At 36.6% G+C, this 17706-nt stretch overlaps 4 protein-coding genes across 9 annotated transcripts; all 4 read left to right on the forward strand.

Annotated features, from left to right (window-relative positions):
* Positions 1–777: 777 nt before the first annotated feature.
* LOC147281067 (T-box protein) lies at positions 778–3855 on the forward strand. 4 transcript variants are annotated; one of them, XR_015122915.1, is made up of 9 exons: positions 778–1278; positions 1825–1902; positions 2016–2158; positions 2309–2379; positions 2696–2791; positions 2954–3046; positions 3180–3275; positions 3453–3554; positions 3685–3855. XR_015122915.1 is itself a non-coding variant. In XM_086248096.1 (8 exons), the coding sequence occupies exons 1-7, from the start codon at positions 820–822 to the stop codon at positions 3260–3262; spliced, it is 1023 nt and encodes a 340-aa protein (XP_086104222.1). In that variant the 5' UTR covers positions 778–819; the 3' UTR covers positions 3263–3275; positions 3453–3855. The 4 variants fall into 4 exon arrangements, 2 of the variants coding, with proteins under 2 accessions (XP_086104222.1, XP_086104223.1); XR_015122916.1 differs by having other exon boundaries at positions 3459–3554; XM_086248096.1 differs by having other exon boundaries at positions 3453–3855.
* An 882-nt stretch (positions 3856–4737) lies between these two features.
* On the forward strand, positions 4738–8243 carry LOC147281068 (Phospholipid/glycerol acyltransferase family protein). Its single transcript, XM_086248019.1, has 7 exons — positions 4738–5039; positions 5445–5563; positions 5660–5725; positions 5870–6067; positions 6697–6815; positions 7093–7198; positions 7557–8243. Exons 1-7 carry the CDS (start codon positions 4814–4816, stop codon positions 8109–8111), a joined length of 1389 nt encoding a protein of 462 aa, XP_086104145.1. The 5' UTR covers positions 4738–4813; the 3' UTR covers positions 8112–8243.
* Positions 8244–8791: 548 nt separating this feature from the next.
* CPA (Subunits of heterodimeric actin filament capping protein Capz superfamily) lies at positions 8792–13011 on the forward strand. The gene is made up of 10 exons (XM_086247123.1): positions 8792–9047; positions 9273–9388; positions 9576–9665; positions 10347–10411; positions 10826–10987; positions 11195–11273; positions 11432–11509; positions 12170–12244; positions 12325–12360; positions 12584–13011. The coding sequence occupies exons 1-10, from the start codon at positions 8798–8800 to the stop codon at positions 12689–12691; spliced, it is 1059 nt and encodes a 352-aa protein (XP_086103249.1). The 5' UTR covers positions 8792–8797; the 3' UTR covers positions 12692–13011.
* Positions 13012–13209: 198 nt separating this feature from the next.
* LOC147281070 (heparan-alpha-glucosaminide N-acetyltransferase-like protein (DUF1624)) lies at positions 13210–17588 on the forward strand. Of its 3 annotated transcripts, XM_086246145.1 has the most exons (13): positions 13218–13466; positions 13751–13888; positions 14036–14117; positions 14511–14587; positions 14692–14807; positions 14912–15029; positions 15247–15363; positions 15473–15564; positions 15907–15973; positions 16058–16139; positions 16222–16313; positions 16511–16654; positions 17081–17557. In XM_086246145.1, exons 1-13 carry the CDS (start codon positions 13329–13331, stop codon positions 17225–17227), a joined length of 1410 nt encoding a protein of 469 aa, XP_086102271.1. In that variant the 5' UTR covers positions 13218–13328; the 3' UTR covers positions 17228–17557. The 3 variants fall into 3 exon arrangements, with proteins under 3 accessions (XP_086102273.1, XP_086102272.1, XP_086102271.1); XM_086246147.1 differs by lacking the exon at positions 17081–17557 and having other exon boundaries at positions 13210–13466; positions 16445–16580; XM_086246146.1 differs by lacking the exon at positions 16511–16654 and having other exon boundaries at positions 13211–13466; positions 17081–17588.
* Positions 17589–17706: the final 118 nt, after the last annotated feature.

Raw genomic sequence — 17706 nt, forward strand, 5'->3', positions numbered from 1 at the left:
TAGATAATTTTAGCTAATCATTCAAAAGAGCAATACTGATAGCCCTACGTCCGTAGATTGCAAGGTACCCAAATTTCATGTTTTAAGGCTTTTTTAATGCTTTTATGGTACATAACTACATACCAACTTTAATTGAACAATTTTTTCTTTTTTTGGGTCAGATAATTGAACAAATTCAATTATAACAAAGTTGAACATGGCTCAATCTATAGGCAAAATTGCAAATTGGACTTAAAATAAATAAATAGTATTTCAAAATTAAAAGTAAATCTTTTTTTTTTTTTTTTTAGTAAAAAATATTTGGGATTAATACCATTTTGCTCTCCAAACTATTACACTTGTATCAGTTTGCTCCCCAGACTTCTAATTTGTAAAATTAAAGACTCTGACTTTTTTAATTTTGCCAATTGAGGTTCTTTTGTCAATTTACACATTTTTTTATCCAAATCTTGAGGGCAAAATGGTCCCTTTCAATTAGATCTTATCATTTTTTTCTCATGTATCATTTTTTCTCTTTTATTTCTTACTAAATTTTGCTTGATCATCTCGACATTTTAGATGAAAAATGTATAAATTGACGGAATAACCTTAATTGGCAAAATTGAAAAAGTCAGGGTCCTTAATTTTTCAAATTAGAAGTTTGGGGAGCAAACTAATACATGTGTAATAATATGGGGAGCAAAATGACATTAATCTCAAAATATTTAACTCCCTAACTTTCTAGTCAGTAGTTACTAACTTACTACCAATAAACAAAAAATCAAGAAAATACACTTTTCCACCATAAGACTCAAACGACTGAAGAGAGGAAGAGCGCAAATGGGGAAGCCCTCTGTCTCCCTCAGATTGACTGTGCTCCTCTCCCTCTCTTTCACAGCTTCATACTCCTTCTCACGTTACTCCTCTTCTTATTCCCCAATCTTTGTCAAACAATCTTCACCAACTCCATCTCCCAAAGCCACCCCTTCAGACCTGCTCTGTCTGCTAGGCTCAAAGTCCCAGTCTTCAACCATTGACCCCCTTGTGGCCCAACAACTCACTTCTTGCTTCAAATTCCTCGTACCCTTTACGCCAAATGTGAACAAAATGGTCCCAGAAAAGTGTTCCAATAGAAAAGTCTTAAGCTTGGAGCAAAAGGGTGGTCTGTGCCAACGAAAGAAGGAGGATAAGCTCGTTTGGTGGCCTCCTGAGCCAGTTTTGGAGCTGGCTCGCCTTGCTGTTGACTCTGGTGGAGACCCAGCTGCTATGCAACGCGCTTTGGATCCCACTATGATTACTGTCAGTTACTTTTTTATCTTCTCTTTTAGTAATTGCCCCCATCTTTGCTTTTAGTAATTGCCCATATTTGCTTTTAGTAATTGCCCAGGTATATATATGTGCCTTTTATGCTTGTATGTGCGTTTCTATGCTTTGTCTAAATGTGCTTCACTGTTTTATTATGAGTTTTTCCCTGTCTAAGTTGGGTAAGTGTAAAATTTGCTCAAAATTTAACTTTGGTGTAGCATCATTCTGATAAATTGTTGTGGAGTGCTTACCAGTTGGTTTTCTTGCAATGTATGATATTTTTCTGTAATTGGGCTTCATTGTTTAGGCTTTTGTGATTTCACTTAATTGGGAGATGACAATTCTTCCACATAATATCACCCTGTTCTAGAACATGAATCTAGCATATTATATTGGTATGGGTGTTCCATATACACAATTGTGGTGACATCTCTTAAAGTAAGATTATGATGAATTAAACGTAATGTTTGGGTTGTCAACTTGTCATACTATCGGTACAGCAGTTGTAACCGGAGGATGTTTAATTTAGTAACGTATTAGGTACCTGATGTTGAAGGATCAAAAGAGAACCGATGCGAGCTTACTAGAACACCATATGGGAGACGCTTCATAAGTGAGGTCAGGTCTGCATCAAAGCAATGAAACTTCAAGTTTTTGTGTGGTATTCTAGACTTCTAGTCATGAAATTAACTCTCTTTCTAATTGAAATAGTGTTCTTTGTCTTACTGCAGGAGTTGAATTCATATCTTGAATTTTTATTTCAACTTATTCTTGCCCGGGGTCCCACTGTTGGGTTGAATGTGTCACTGAGTCGCTATGATTTATTCCATGGCCACCTTTTTCTTGCCATAGACACTGGAAGACTTGGTATATTGTAAGTTGGCATCTTTCTCACTACATCCTTTCTTATATTGTTGGTACTACGAAAGGATGTGCATATATGAGAAGTTAGTTGCACAAGCACAACTAACATGCTTACCTATCATTTGTGCTTTTAAGAATTATATATTTTTATGTTCGGCAGGTTCCATGCCAAAGAATACCCCGCATATGATGAAGAAGTCTTTCCATACAACATGGGTTACTGTCAAATAGGTAATCTTCCCTAGATAACATCTTTAATTTTTTCTATTCTTAAAATCTGTTTGACTATATTTGCTTTTAAATTCAGTTTAAAGGTTCACAAATACTATAACTGTTCTGTCTTCCGGAGTGACTTCTCTGAAAATAGAAAAATTAATGAAGAAGGAAGCTAAAGTGAAATCCTCCTTTTTATAACCATTACTAACTTGTCCCTCAAATTTTTAGGTTCATCATATTAAGTAATTACAAATTTACAATTGGTAAGATAATATGGTAAGACCTTGTAGTGAAACGTTATTTGTACCTGTTCTAATATCACCTCTTTTAGGGTCTAATGTGACATATGACGATTCAATGAACTTGCGAAATATCCTCTGGTTGGCTCCATTGCCAAGCAATTCAACGAAAGCTTGGGTAGCACCAGGTACCTTTCCCTAACTAATTTAAAGAAGTTGTCCTGTCTTTTCCAAACCAATGAAGAAAGTTTCAGTGTTGATGAACACATGTTTTGATGAGTTATTCAAAATGAAGCATAGGTTATTTCTTTTGTAATAGAAGTTATGTAATATGGCTTACTGATTTTCAGGTGTCCTGGTGGTGTTGGATGCCCATCCAGAAGGAGTCATATATAGAGATCTCATTCCTGAATATGTAAATTATGCAAGGACTATGTATGAAGGTTTGAACTTTCATTTATCATTTTCAATTCCACTTGGTTTTGGGAAGTTTGAACTTATGATATACCATTTTTCTTCTTTTAAAATAAGTTCTAGAAGACTAAGAAAATACAATTTATCAATGGTCCTGGTCAGACGATCTTGGGGAGGTTGCAGTTGATGTCAACTATTTGGATGTGGGAAATGCAAAATCAAAGTATCAAATTTTTCTTTGCTGAAGCTCTTTTCAAGGTTTGTACCATTTCCTTTCCCTTCGTTGCCTATTAGAATCTATTATGCAACAATGCCAAGCAACCCATACAACCAATCTCTCTTTGTTTTGTTCTGTAAATTATACTATAAAAGTTCCTTTATCGTTTTCTTTTCATCGTGAGTGAATGTATCAGCTCTTAATTTCTTTTGGAGCAGTTGCAGATTGTTTATCATGGATCAACCTCAAATAATAGATGAACCAAAAACAGAGTCTGAAGTATGCTGGCCAGGATGATTCCTTTGGTATGATTGCAGAAGGTAAGACCCGCGAGTACACAGGAAGATTGCTTTGGTTTGTTCTGGTGGCGAATTGCGTGGCATGCACAAACCGAATTTTCCAATGTTGGTGCAAGTGTGGTGCTAATTCCTCCTTTAATTGTATTTTTAGGTGTGGAGCTCATGTTCATTGCTCTGGAGATGCAACTCATCAATTGATTGTTACTAAATCATAATTTCTAACATAATCTAATAAGGATGTGGACCTCATGTTAATACAGTAGATCCAAGAACATGTATGTCAATTACTATTGACTAGTCTGGTTATGATGGTGATTGCACTCTTGTCCAAGCAGTCATTCCAGTTGAACCGAGATTTTAAAAGGTTTATACTGAAATTCCCTTAAAATCTTGGTCAAGTCATACTGCAATTCCTACCAGGAGATTATATTCATAACTGAAAAGAAAAGAAACAAAAAATATGCTAGCTCCCTTAAAGAAAATTAGAGTGGATGTGAAAAATGCCTTGTTTTCTACCCCTGCCAGCCATGCGCAATCTTAAAGAATAGTAAATTTGAAAGAATTAGAACCATACAATCAAAGAGTGTTCAAGGGAATGAAGAGTGGAGAAAGTAATAACTATTAAATTGATGGTTTGTGTGCAATAGCGAAAGTGAATACAACATACATGTCAAAAAATAGCTAATTAATTAGACAAGTAGAATACTCAAAAGCACCTCAAATATAGCGTACAATTCAATAAAGATGGTTTAGAGGAATTGATCAACTAAATTCACCTAGCCTTTTTTTAAATATTCATTTTTAAAAAGTGCTGCCAAACGAGTTTTTTTATGTTAAAAATGATTTTGTAGTTTTAAAAATGAAAAACTATTTTTAAATAAGGTACCAAAGGGGCCTTAATTTTTCTTCAGGTTATTGAACTCATTGTTTCATACTTTTAACTTTAAAAACAAATTTTTTTTTTTTTTTAAAGAAAATAGAATGAGTGAAAATAAATAAAAATTAGGAAATTGAAGAAGTGGTGTGCGTGGGCCAGAGTAATTTTGGGGCACAAGTAAAAGAGCCAAAATCCTAAATGAAGTAATAAGTTAATAACTAATAACCGAACTAAACCATAGGTAATTAAAATTTACGTGCTTACTACGCACCCTGGTACACCATAACACCACCGCCCCTTTCCTCTCTCGCTCTACACTAGCGCTCAGCTACTCTCTCTCTCCTCCGTTTCTCTCTCTATTTGGGTTCTGTGTGATCGTATTGTTCTTGTTGGTATTGCTGTAATGGCTGCTGCGAGGGTTGAGCGTGGAGATCTGTGGAAGAGCAAGGCCCTGTCCGTACAGCTCCGGCTCAGGGAGCGGTTCAGAGTGGAGGTGGATCGCCGGCTCAGGCACCACCCGATCTTCTCCGACGGTTTCTTCTCGTCCACCTTGCAGCGTTGGCTTCAACGCTTCCGTGACTTCCGGAGAGACTCTCTCCCTTCTTCCCCTGCTTTCTATCGCAAACGAGGTTTCTCCTTCGCTCAATGCTTTTCACTCATTTGTTTCTGCATTTGCTTTTTCTTTTTTGTTGTAAGAATTTCAAAGTAAATATTTTGATTTCAACATAATACGATTTTTATTTTTATTTTCGTAAATATTGTGCATTTAATAAATTCGCTCTCTGCTAGTGTCTTAGCGTTAAGAATCATGTAGCTAGCTGAAGCCTAATTATGTCTGAAATTAGCGTAGAATTAGAATTTCAGCTTGAGGACAATTTTGGGTACCTATTGAATTGAAAACATTGGGTTTGAAGAATTTGCAAAAGGGTTTATTTTATAGTACTTGTTGTTTTGTGCTTCTGTATTTATGTGGGAGTGTGTTGTGGGTTTTCCTAAGAACCATAATAAAAATAATAAAAGGGTGGTGGCTGCAGTGGGTAAGGAATTCAATGCTGAAGAAGATTCGGTCCTTCTTCGCATGCTTCAAGCTGTGGCTGTTCCAGTCATAGGCAATGTTTGTCACGTGTTTATGCATGGATTAAATCGTATTCAGGTATGTGGAATTAATAAGAAGTGATAATACCCCAAGATGTTCTTTATTATCTATTTTGAGGTCTGTGAGAATAATTTGGTTTTTCGGGTGTGACAGGTGTATGGTGTTGAAAAATTACACGACGCGTTGCTATGCAGACCCAAAGACAAGCCTCTTATAACGGTATATCCCAATCTTCCAATTTTATGGATCTAAAACTTAATGTATTTGAACCTGATTTATTTGGCTTAGCTACCATTTGCACCTCCCACTATTTCTGGTTTCCCATTGTTAAGTTATAATAATTTTTACCTATTTTCATTTCAGGTGAGCAATCATGTTGCTTCTGTAGATGATCCGTTTGTTATTGCAGCATTGCTTCCTCCACATGTTCTTCTGGATGCTCGAAACTTGAGGTGGACACTCTGTGCATCTGACCGATGCTTTGCAAATCCTGCAACTTCAGCATTCTTCCGATCTGTCAAAGTCTTGCCAGTTTCTCGTGGGGAGGGGATTTATCAAAAGGTATTCTTTGATACATGTCTTTAAGTTTGTCGATAGTTTGTTTAGTTGTTGAAATGATATTAGAATTTTATTCCACATGACTTGCAAATAAAGCAATTGGCCCCAGCTTATAAGCAGTGCGTTGACGTTTATATTCCCTTCTCTCTTTTTTTTTCCTAGAAATAACTCATTTTCTTGTAATCTTATGTATCAATTAAAGATAACAAGATAGAATGACCACTTTCCATGACAATAAATGAATATGGTCAATTGGTCATAGTTCTTTACTCCCTCCTCTGACATGCCAAACCTTGTGAGTGACATATGCTTTCTAGTGATATATTTTGGAAATCCTTTTTGAAGGATAGATTAGGATGCCTTTTTACTTTCTTTCAACATTTCTTTTGTAATTTGGGTCTACGGAAGGGCTCACAGCTATCACTTTGTCTCTTATTCTGTCGGTTCTTAACTGAATGATTCTGTTGCAGAATGTTAGGTAATGTGTTATTTATTCTATATAGATTTGAGTTACTATGTTTGTTTTTGGTCCTATATTTTTATTTATAGTCACCTTTAATTTTACTTTTTAGGCAAGGCTTTAGTGAGATATCCATGCTTATGTTCTCATCTAATTTCTTTAACTGCTTCAGGGTATGGACATAGCTATTTCAAAATTAAATCAAGGTGGTTGGGTTCACATCTTCCCAGAAGGTAGTCGTTCTCGAGATGGTGGCAAAACCATGGGGTCTCCCAAGAGAGGAGTTGGGAGGTGAGGATCTGTTGTGGAACTGTATTGCAGAGGGAGATCCCCCTTTTATTGGCTTTGATTAATATGATATGTTGTCAAAGCAAGTTGAAAGATATATTCTTTTGCTGAGTGGTCCTTTTTGGGGGGTTTGCTCCCAAGCTTCGGTCTGTATATTTTTGTGAAGAGATGTGTCTTCCTTTTGAATAGTTACGTGTGGCACATTGGTTACAGCTGCATTTGGATGTAGTTTTCTTTTATTGAAACACTATTTGGTAACTATTGCACTCTTGCTTTGCAGGCTGGTCCTTGATGCTGACAATATTCCCATGGTTGTTCCCTTCGTGCATAGTGGGATGCAGGACATCATGCCTATTGGTGCCAACTTCCCAAAGATTGGAAAGACGGTAGGTAGCCTAATACTTGTTATTGTCAATAGAGGTTCAGTTTTTGAGACACTCAGTCTCCTTATGATAGGGTGTAATCCTTCTTAATCAGTTATATAATCTGCTGATACTCCTGGCTGAAAGGAAAAAAAATAGATAATCTATTGATACTGCAACAACCATATCTTTGAGGGTATAGGCCTTGTTATCCAGTCTTGTGCTGCTGTAGGAGTTGATGGTTGTATTACCATTAGCAGTCTCTGAGGCCTTTCCTAGGCACATTGTATCCAGTCTTATATTCCTTATGAAAATATTGTTCAATCATAAGCATTTGTTTCTTCAGCATAGTGCTTATTTTCACATATACTTGGAAATGTAGGTGACAGTGGTTATTGGTGACCCAATCTACTTTGATGATTTGCTAAATGCCGGAGAAGCTAAGCATGTATCAAGAGGAAAGTTGTATGATGCAGTATCTTCAAGAATTGGTCATCGACTACAGGGACTGAAAGTTCAGGTTGACAAATTGGCTCAAGCGACTCAATTACAAAATCTTCCTGCGCAGAACACAGAGCGAGGTTCAGTGATTGTGCAGCAGGTTGATTGGGATTCATTCGGAATGGGGGACTTTACATCAACTGAAGATGCTGGTTCACTGATGCAACAAACTCAAATCCAACTAGATCTTCCCAACACACTAGAGCCCAGGTCTTCTGATCGGCGTCTGAGAGTGGGTTTATCTCGTGAAGGTGGTATTGCATCGCGGATGCGTAGTTTTATGGATCCCACTGAATTGATGGGTTTTGCAGCCAGAGGCGTGTTTATGAACCGTAGAGCCCATGAAGCCTCTCCAAGTGGTAGAGGGGTTGGCCCCTTGAAAGCATGGAAACAATATTTGGAGGCCAATGTGTTACCACAATGGAATTACTTCTAAAATTACTCTTGTTGAGAGCAGATGTGAATTATAATTTTTATGTTCATCATAAATGAACTGAAATTTTGGTTTAGAATTTTTCCTCTTTTCAAGTTTAGAGGAAAGGTTATAAATTATATTAATTTTGAGCTCGACGTCTCTTCTCTAGGTTTATTGCAGTGCATGTAATATTATTTGAGTAAAAAATAAATAAAACATTACCACATTAATTTAAATCCAAATTCTTACAATTTATTTTAATATGGGTGGCATTCATCAAATGAAAATAGTATTCTAACCGAAAAATAACAAATAAAAATGGTATTGTAACAGTCATATTTTTTGTCTAAATATTGTAAAATAAATTAGCAAAAAGTCACAAAAATTTTTAAGTTTGACTTAAAAATCCATGTAAACTCAATGTTGTAATACTCTAATAAAAAAACAAAGGCATTTTTTGTGATGGCAATCATCGCCGTCAATTATCCTCAAAAGGTCCAGCGATTAGACGGAGAGGATAATCCGCTTCATCCCCATCCCCACCACTCAAAATCATTTCAACTCACTCACACTGACCACCTCTCTCACCTCCCAAGCGACCTTTACAGATCACATTTTCACTCACTTCAAACAGTTCAAACTTCAAAGGCAACTAACTGCCTTCTACGATGCGTTTCGATGATAACAAATCTTGTCCGTTAGCGTCTATGGGCCCCGCGAAAAGTAACGGTCAATATTCTAACAGTTCTACGTGCTTCGCAGGGAATCACATTTCTCTCTTTCCCCCTGAATCTTCAGCCAGTTCATTTCTCATTCAAATCTCAGAGAGAGAAACAGAGAGAGACAGAGAAATGGCGGACGAAGAAGAAACAGAGCTAAGTGAGAAGCAGAAGAAAGACATAGCCAAGTGGTTCCTCCTCAACTCTCCTCCCGGTGAAATCCAATACGTAGCCAAAGGTCTCTCGCATTTCAACCAAAACCACACTTCTTTTCCCACATTTCTTTCGCTTCTCTTTCCTCTCAATCACGAATTCAATTCAACGACGCCGTTTCCATCCTTTCGATTCTCTTTAGTCTTTGCGCCGAATTACAGTCTCTAATTTGTTTAATTTTTTGAATTTCCATTTTTGATCGATCATGTGAATCACACATTTTGTATTTGATGTTTTATTTTGGTGGCAGATGTGAAGGCGGTGCTCAACGACGACGTATTGTACCAGGAGGCAGCGTCGGAGGCATTCCCACAGTATAACAAAACCCACATGATTTGCCTCGAAATGCCCGGTCGAATCGGAGACGTATGCTCTTTTGGGAACTCTCAGTTCTCTTGAATAAACACTCCCTTTTGGTTTCAGAGTTTCATTTCGATGATTTTTGGAGCTCCTGTCTTGTCAAAGTTGCAAAATTTCTTGGACTTGTTGTTATATGTAATATGGAATTTTATAGATATGTGGATTATATCCGCTTACCTGTTTGTTTGACCAGGTTCTAGTCTCATCGTTTGGAGAGCTCGATAAGACTGAGTTTCTTGATCCCAGGACTGCTCAAGTTGCTGTAGTTGACCACATCAAACAGGCAAGTCTTGTATTTTCTTAATTTTCTTTCTCTTCTGTTATCAAGTATACCAAAAAGGTGGTGAAGAAGAGCTTCTATATAACCTTGAGAATAATGGGTAATCAAGTATTTTGAATTTCCTTGAAGCAAGCCATAAGCGTTGAAATGTGCATAGCTCGATCTTGCATCTCACATATAGGGAAGAGCTTGATAACCAAACATCCATACATTTCTTTGTTCTTGCCGTTATAGTATTTTAAGAAAATTACTTGTGGGTAAGCACACATCTTGAAATTGTTCCTTGATTATGATTTTAATCTGATATTGTTGAACAGTTTGGTGTACTACTTTTTTAGTATCTTTAGGGCTAAATGTGTGCAACAAGCTGAGATTAATTATGCAACCACTAATTGATTTTGTATCCTTAAATTCTCTAAAATCTTGAGTCTGTTTAACTAATTCTTGATATGGATACCTCTGATAAAAATATATGTTTCTGTGCACCTAATACAAAATCTTTCCATGTATAAAGTCTTGCTCTTGTCTGTAATTGCATCCTATTTTTCATTCACCTACTTTGTCGAAGCATGTAACGTTACATGCGTGTCCTTTATTCTCCTTGTTTTGTTTCCCATCATTACCTTCCTGTCATCTAAATTTCGTTACCAATTATTTCATCATAATGTGCTAAAATTTGTTCAGGTTTGTACAGAGGTGAGACCCGCACTGGATGAGGAACTTCCATCTGCATATGTTGAGGAATTTCGGTATGTTTCATCGCAAGAAATTCTGTGTATTTTTTATGCAATATCCTTTGATCTGAAAGAGCATTTGTATGCTCCAAGATATTTGACTTAATATTACCAAACCAGTTTTGAAATACCAAACTAGTTTCAACTTTGCTACAGTCATTTGAGTTTGAGAGTGCTGAGAGAGAGCTATGCAATAAATCTGTTACTTGTCATCAAGTAGAACTTTCTAGCATGCTTTTCTATATAACTATAAAGGAATGTAGATTATTGGTAGCTTATGGAAACACATTACACAAAGAATCACACTTGTTTTTATTTCATTCATGTTGCATTTTTGTGTGTGCATGCATGCACTTGTGTGTTTCGGTGTTTGTACCTTTGTGGGTGGGCCAGTAGGTTTGTGCGTAATTCCCTATTCTTTTGTGTCAGGTGTGCTCTGGATGCAGAAATACTTAAATATGTTTGTGAAGCTTATCCAAAAGGAGTCTGCTCTGTGTACTGTGGGAATGGTAAAGATGTGGAGGGCCCAGGATCTGACTTTGAGCTTGTGGTGGTGATTTCTGCTGCTAGACATAGCCCACAAAATTTCTGGTGCGTGAAATTAGTTATATGCCCTACCCATGAACTTCTTTTTTGCTCTTTAGCGTTTTATTTCAGTTAGAAAATCTGTTGTCTGTACCAACACCAGATATTGCTATTATACTGGGTCCTTTCTCAGTTAGAAATACAGAAGAAAATGTAGCTTTTCCTTCTTTTTTGCGGCATCTTCTGATATAGCTTAATCGGCATGTTGCATAGCAATGGTAGTTGGCGCTCAATATGGAGTGTTGAGTTCAAAGATGATGACCAAATGCTGGACCTTAAAGGCAAACTGCAGGTATTTCTTGTTATGTACTTGGTGCATGTCAGATATGCAACCTGGTTTCTATGTCTCTCTGCAATTCAGTCTGCAGTAATATGCTTGATCCATAGTATAAGAACTTAATCGAGAACTAACTGTTTCGCCTCCTTGTCCTATTCTTCTCCTTCTTTCAGGTGGGTGCCCACTATTTCGAGGAGGGAAATGTGCAGTTAGATGCAAAACATGAATGCAAAGATACAACAATTTTTCAGGTAGAAGTTAAGATATGAATATTGCCATTTATTATCATTTTTATTTTGGTATTACTTGGGATGATCTATCATGCAAGGTCTTTGTAAGTTCCCTTATTTAGAAACTTAATGTATTTGTTTTACTCTTACTTTCTACGTCAATTTGAATTTTCTATACAAGGCTAGCAAGGGAATTAATCATAATGTGTGGACATAGGCAGTATGTTATGAATTTTATGTTATAAACATGCTAACTGGTAGGTGTTGCTAAGGTTGGTAAATAGGAAAGAGTTCATAATTGGTTAGCTGAGTTCATCTGGTCTGATTATATATCCTGGCCCTCCTAGGCTGATTTTGAACAGTTGCTGGCCCTGACCAGCAGACTTTTGCAAATCTTGTGCCCTAAGTTCCGTCTTTTCAATATGATGTTCTGAGTCTTCTGACCCTTTTAGTGTTTAGAAATAGAAAGAGTATATTTGAATTTGAGATGAAGCATTGGATATGAGTCTTGTTGATCTCTTTGAGTTCCAATTTTTGATAAAACATTTCCTGTGGCTGTTTCTTAACTTATTATTCATAACTTAGGCATGTGCCTGTTTTATTCACCTATTGATGCCTCCCCCCTCCCCCCTAGAAAAAATTAAAAAAATCCTTGATAGATCTGCTTTACATTTGTTGCAGTCCTCTGATGATTGCGCGACTGCCATAGGCAACATCATTCGCCAACATGAGGCAGAGTACTTGGCATCTCTTGAGGTTCAAAATATGTCAATTTCTCTAGTTAATAGCTGACGTTTTACTTATTGAGCTTTTTACTAACAGATTTACTTTTACAGGCATCCTATTCAAACTTGCCTGATACCACTTTCAAGGTACTTATCTTCAATAGAGAATGAAATTAACTTTTGTATATTTGTACAGTTGAACATATTGGGACATAATATGTTCAGTATATAAGCATGAAACACCATTCCAGTTTTCATTTTGTTGAATTATATTATTTAGTGGGAGTTTTGTCGATGGGTGGGCGTTATTAACACCTGTCTAGACTGATTCCAGTATTAGAACCTTCAAAACTTAATGAATGTGATGCAGGATCTTCGAAGAAAGCTTCCAGTTACTCGCACCCTATTTCCATGGCAGAGTACCTTGCAGTTTAGCTTGACAAGAGACATCACAAAAGAACTTGGAATTGGAAAGTGAAGTCGCCCATATAACTGAAGGTGGTGTTCAACTAAGAGAACGAGTTTCTTCCCATATAGACCCATATCTTGAGTATGCCAGTCATGCTTATGGCCAACTATTTATCATTCCCTTTTTTCTCGTTTTCATTCTGAGTCGTGTCCTCTGCCATTGGAGCATCTCTCCCTCAGTTTTGGTGCATTGTAATATAATGTGTTATCTATGTTGTGTATAGTAAAGGGCTGTGGCTGATTTTCATTGTGTTATAGACTTATGACTGTGGAAGATGTCGAGGAGTTTGTAATTTTGTATGTGTTATGAAGAGTGGCTTAATTTGTGCATTTTTCAGTTTAATAATTAATTAATTTAAAACCGCACAAGTATTATATAAACATGGTAATAATTTATTCTGTCTTTTATTTATCACAGTTTTGCTATAATCATTTTCTTTTAACGAATATGACAAATATATATAAAACAATTCAATCCCGAGGCAAATTAGAAATATCCATAAGCAGTTGATTGGTTAGGACTTAGGACTGACACAGACCCATGCAATCACTCATCAGTATCTGTGAGTCCGAGAGTATCTTATTGACTTGTTGTAAGTTACAAGCTAGCCATAGCTCAAAGCTCATCCTCACAGTCAAATTACAAAATGGCCGAAATCAAAGCCGATACGACTCACCAGCACCGTCTCATCGTGTCGGAACCCGATATTTCCGTTTCCGACCACAAGCCTTCCAAACCAAAACGTGTCGTTTCGCTCGACGTCTTTCGTGGAGTCACCGTCTCGGTACTTAACTGATTCTTTTTTAAAAAACCTTTTCATTTCAATTATGGTTTTTGATGCCAAAAGCGTAAATAGTAAGCGCGATTCACGGTTCCTGTCTGACAAACACGCTATTATAGTTCGCGTCTTTTCCCTTTTTTCCTCATGTGGTAGCTGTTTATTAAATAAGTCATGGAAGTAAATTCAAGAGCCTATAGAAAATTTTGTATCTGGATTATAAAAAACAGACAAAGTTACAATTTCACCTTTTTTTTTTTTTTTGCATAATTTGATGTGTGCGAATGTAGTTGATGATTTTGGTTGACGATGCGGGTGAAGAATGGTCTATGATTGCGCATGCACCATGGAATGGTTGCAATCTTGCTGACTTTGTAATGCCATTCTTCCTGTTCATTGTGGGAGTTGCCATTGCACTTTCTCTCAAGGTTGGTTTCATTTATTTTATTAACTTGTCCTTCTTATTCAACAAAATGGTAGCAAAGGATTGTCATCACTCATTAGTCATTGGTCATTACATTTACACTACTTTGCAATATTTCTTCATACCCTATTTATTTTTGTTATTTTAATAGAGAATACCCGACCAACTTGTGGCTGTCAAGAGGGTGATTCTTAGAACTCTCAAGCTCCTATTTTGGGGTCTCCTATTACAAGGTCAGTGTTCTTCTTTTTCATTTATTTGAATTATACTTATATTTTATGTGTTGGGTTCATTTTGGATCCTACTTTCCTTATATTTTTGGCCAGATACTTATTTCCTTTGTCTTATGTGAAAGTAACTCTGTAATAATATGCTGTGCTTCACTGCTTTGGGTTCATTTGCCCCCTGGTGAGGGGTGAGGAAATCTGACATAACTAATTAGGAAAAACATTGACAAGTTTCTTTTATAAGGAGGCATGGAGGTCATTGACAAGTTGAAGGCCTCAGAACAATTACCAAAAGTCTACATATCAACACATTCTTTTATGATACTGACATCCTGGACATAGAACTAACAAGGGTACGGTCCTCACTTTGATATTAACATGCCTTCAATATGTTTGAAGGAGGTTTCTCACATGCTCCTGACAAACTAACATATGGTGTCGACATGAAAGAAATAAGGTGGTGCGGAATTCTCCAGGTATTGTTGATAATTGATATTCATATGTATGTTGCCGATATTGATTACATAGTTTAGTTTTATGATGCATGGCAACATGTAGTAATTCTTGTTACCCTTTGTAGAGAATTGCTCTTGCATATCTGGTAGTGGCACTGATAGAAATTTTCTTGAGTGGTGCACAAACCAAAGATATGTCACCCAGCAGGTTCTCCATATTCAAGTTATACTATTGGCATTGGTAATTCTATGTTTCTATGATGCTATGGTTTTTTTTTTTCTCTAATAAGTTCTTTATTATTTGTAAAACAATTACAGATGAATTCTCTGTTTGGAAATTTCCAGGATGGTGGCAGCATGTGTTCTCATTATTTACTTTGCTGTAATTTATGGGACCTATGTTCCGGATTGGCAGTTTACTGTCCATGACAGAGAAAGTATTGACTACGGAAACAGTTTCACTGTAATCCTCCAGTTCTCAAATCTCATACTTCTAAATGATAGGCATCTTTTACAATTGTTGGAGAATTGTTGAGTTGAGAAAGTTTTAATGTAATATATATGAAATTCTGTTTTTGAAAATTCTTTTCAGTGGTAGCATTCATTTCTCACCATGCTTGGAATTTCATTAGAAAACAAATGTTACAGTTTTATCTACAAGTATTTCTTGTCAACTTTAGGTAGCTTGTGGCATGAGAGGAAAACTGAATCCTCCTTGTAATGCAGTAGGATATATTGATAGAGAAGTATTGGGTATCAATCACATGTATCAGCATCCAGCTTGGAGAAGATCTAAAGTATGTACTTTTTTTTTTAATTATTTTTTGTTTATATGATTTTCTGATCAAGAGTTTATATCAGTGTCCGTTTTAAATATTTGACCTTCTTTACTCTGAACTGCTGCAGGCTTGCACTGAGAATTCCCCTTATGCAGGACCATTTCGAAATGGTGCTCCATCATGGTGCCATGGTCCTTTTGAACCTGAAGGAATTGTAAGGTAAGTATCACCTTTGCCTTTGTTGAATTTTAACCACCAGGTACTCAACTGGTTTTGGATGATAATAGATAATGTGCTCCTTTCTTAGGGATCCCCTTGATGTTGTCTATCTAAGGCTCAGAGATTAACAGTTCATGAATCAAGTTGGAGATGACAACTTATAGAGCAATTCATTATATTCTTGCATTTGAGGAGTTACAATTTTTAGCATAAACCTCATGAAATCTGATAGTTAACTTGACACTAGCAATGAATGCACCCAATATTCATCGAGTGCATAGTTCTAAAGCTTGAGAAATTTTGTAGTACTTTTTATTTATGTGGATTTCTTACCTCCTGTAGCTCTATCTCTGCAATTCTCTCCACAGTCATTGGAGTACATTTTGGACATGTTCTTATACATCTGAAGGTTATGCCTCTGGTTTTGTATACTAAGTGTGGCATATGTTATATGTAAGACTCTTCCTCGCTTTGCTCATGTTTTCAATTACAGGGTCATTCAGCCAGACTGAAGCATTGGATTCTGATGGGATGTGCTCTCCTCATCTTAGGAATCATTCTTCATTTCACTCATGGTGCGAACTGAGGTGAAGTGTATGCAAATTTTTTTACGTTTACCAATCAATTAGTCTCTATAATGTTCTATGCCCAGTGCAGCAATCCCTTTCAATAAACAGCTGTACACGTTCAGCTATGTATGTGTAACGTCTGGAGCAGCAGCTTTGGTGTTTTCAGCCTTCTACATTATGGTATAATTTTTTCAGAGATTTTGTGGTTTTTTTCCTTCTTATTGTGGTTGTTATTATGTATGGGTATGTGGGCTATCCCTGAGTAGTTGGATTAAAAGATTAGTTGAGTTTAGCTTAACATTGTTTTATAGGTATCCGAGCTTTCATGAGGTCTCTCAAATTTTCTCTAATAAAAGATCAATATCCTGCCATGCCAGGTTGATATCTGGGGTATAAAGTACCTGTTCTTACCATTGGAATGGATTGGCATGAATGCTATGCTTGTCTATGTCATGGCAGCTGAAGGCATCTTTGCAGGATTCATTAATGGGTGGTATTACAAGGACCCCCATAATACGCTAGTATGTTCGCATACCATATGCTTTTATCTTCATTTTTTTCCTTTAATTACCATGTTACATCTTTGGAAGCTTGCAGAAAATAGTATAAACTCCTTTCTTCTTATTAACAAAGAAAGTTCCACGAGTGTTTTCCCCCAATCTAAATTTCGGGCATGCTCATACTAATTATGATTTGTGAACCATCTGTGGTTCTATATGCACTGAACACTTCCTCACAGAAACACATTCTTTGTAACATAGCTGACTTTGATTAGTCTGTTGTTCTGCCCCATGGAAACGGTTTTATAGCTTGCTTGCTGGTATTTCTAGTCTTTACTCATATGATGGTATCTAAAAATGAAGCTAGCTAGACTGATATTTCTTTTCTTTATGACTCTGACCAAACCATGAACCATAACTAGTTTGTACTGACTTGTGGCATGGCAGGTATATTGGATTCAAAAGCACATTTTTGTTGGGGTTTGGCATTCGAGGAGAGTAGGCATGCTACTGTATGTCATCTTTGCAGAGATCTTGTTTTGGGGCATTGTTGCTGGCGTTTTGCATTGGCTGGGCATATATTGGAAGCTTTAATCCTATTCTTAGTTTTTGGTTTTCGCTGTGACTCAGCCTTGGACTACTTATCCATGCCTTTACTTCTTCTGAAGAATTGTTGCATATTGTGAAGAATTGTTGCAGGTTAAATAAATAATTAGCATGTAAGTTGTACACATCTTCAGATAGTAGTGGTCATTCAACAGGAAATTTACTTGTAAAAATGTCTATTAGTAATAATAATACCCCCATGTTCCCCATGCTTCAGCCCAATTCAAGTCGTCTTCTCCCCAAGTCCAAAGTTATCTATTTCTTTGTCAGATAGATTTGAACTTAGAATCTACCACTTTGAGTCATTACTCAATTATGAGCGCATCCAAAATGTTGCTTTGATATGCTGATTTCACCACGTAATCGAGTATTGAACGATATTTGCATATATTGTGCATTTAGCGAACAAAATTCATGCATATTGTGCATTCGATGTCTAAAACAAAATTGTTATGTCCGTACAAATG

Source organism: Dryas octopetala, chromosome 6 (genome assembly GCF_963921425.1).
Source record: "Dryas octopetala chromosome 6, drDryOcto1.1, whole genome shotgun sequence".
In the NCBI taxonomy this organism is placed as follows: Eukaryota; Viridiplantae; Streptophyta; class Magnoliopsida; order Rosales; family Rosaceae; genus Dryas; species Dryas octopetala.

Bases quoted from the DNA above. Each gene is read 5' to 3' on its own strand.
- LOC147281067 (XM_086248096.1), top strand. From the start codon at position 820: ATGGGGAAGCCCTCTGTCTCCCTCAGATTGACTGTGCTCCTCTCCCTC. The intron at 2,159-2,308 runs GTAAGTTGGCAT...TATGTTCGGCAG, and splicing joins ACTGGAAGACTTGGTATATT to GTTCCATGCCAAAGAATACC. The intron at 2,380-2,695 runs GTAATCTTCCCT...CACCTCTTTTAG, and splicing joins CATGGGTTACTGTCAAATAG to GGTCTAATGTGACATATGAC.
- LOC147281068 (XM_086248019.1), top strand. From the start codon at position 4,814: ATGGCTGCTGCGAGGGTTGAGCGTGGAGATCTGTGGAAGAGCAAGGCC. The intron at 5,726-5,869 runs GTATATCCCAAT...TTTTCATTTCAG, and splicing joins AAGACAAGCCTCTTATAACG to GTGAGCAATCATGTTGCTTC. The intron at 6,816-7,092 runs GTGAGGATCTGT...CTTGCTTTGCAG, and splicing joins CCCAAGAGAGGAGTTGGGAG to GCTGGTCCTTGATGCTGACA.
- CPA (XM_086247123.1), top strand. From the start codon at position 8,798: ATGGGCCCCGCGAAAAGTAACGGTCAATATTCTAACAGTTCTACGTGC. The intron at 9,048-9,272 runs GTCTCTCGCATT...TTTTGGTGGCAG, and splicing joins AATCCAATACGTAGCCAAAG to ATGTGAAGGCGGTGCTCAAC. The intron at 9,389-9,575 runs GTATGCTCTTTT...TTGTTTGACCAG, and splicing joins TGCCCGGTCGAATCGGAGAC to GTTCTAGTCTCATCGTTTGG.
- LOC147281070 (XM_086246145.1), top strand. From the start codon at position 13,329: ATGGCCGAAATCAAAGCCGATACGACTCACCAGCACCGTCTCATCGTG. The intron at 14,118-14,510 runs GTCAGTGTTCTT...ATATGTTTGAAG, and splicing joins TTGGGGTCTCCTATTACAAG to GAGGTTTCTCACATGCTCCT. The intron at 16,314-16,510 runs GTATAATTTTTT...CTGCCATGCCAG, and splicing joins TTTCAGCCTTCTACATTATG to GTTGATATCTGGGGTATAAA.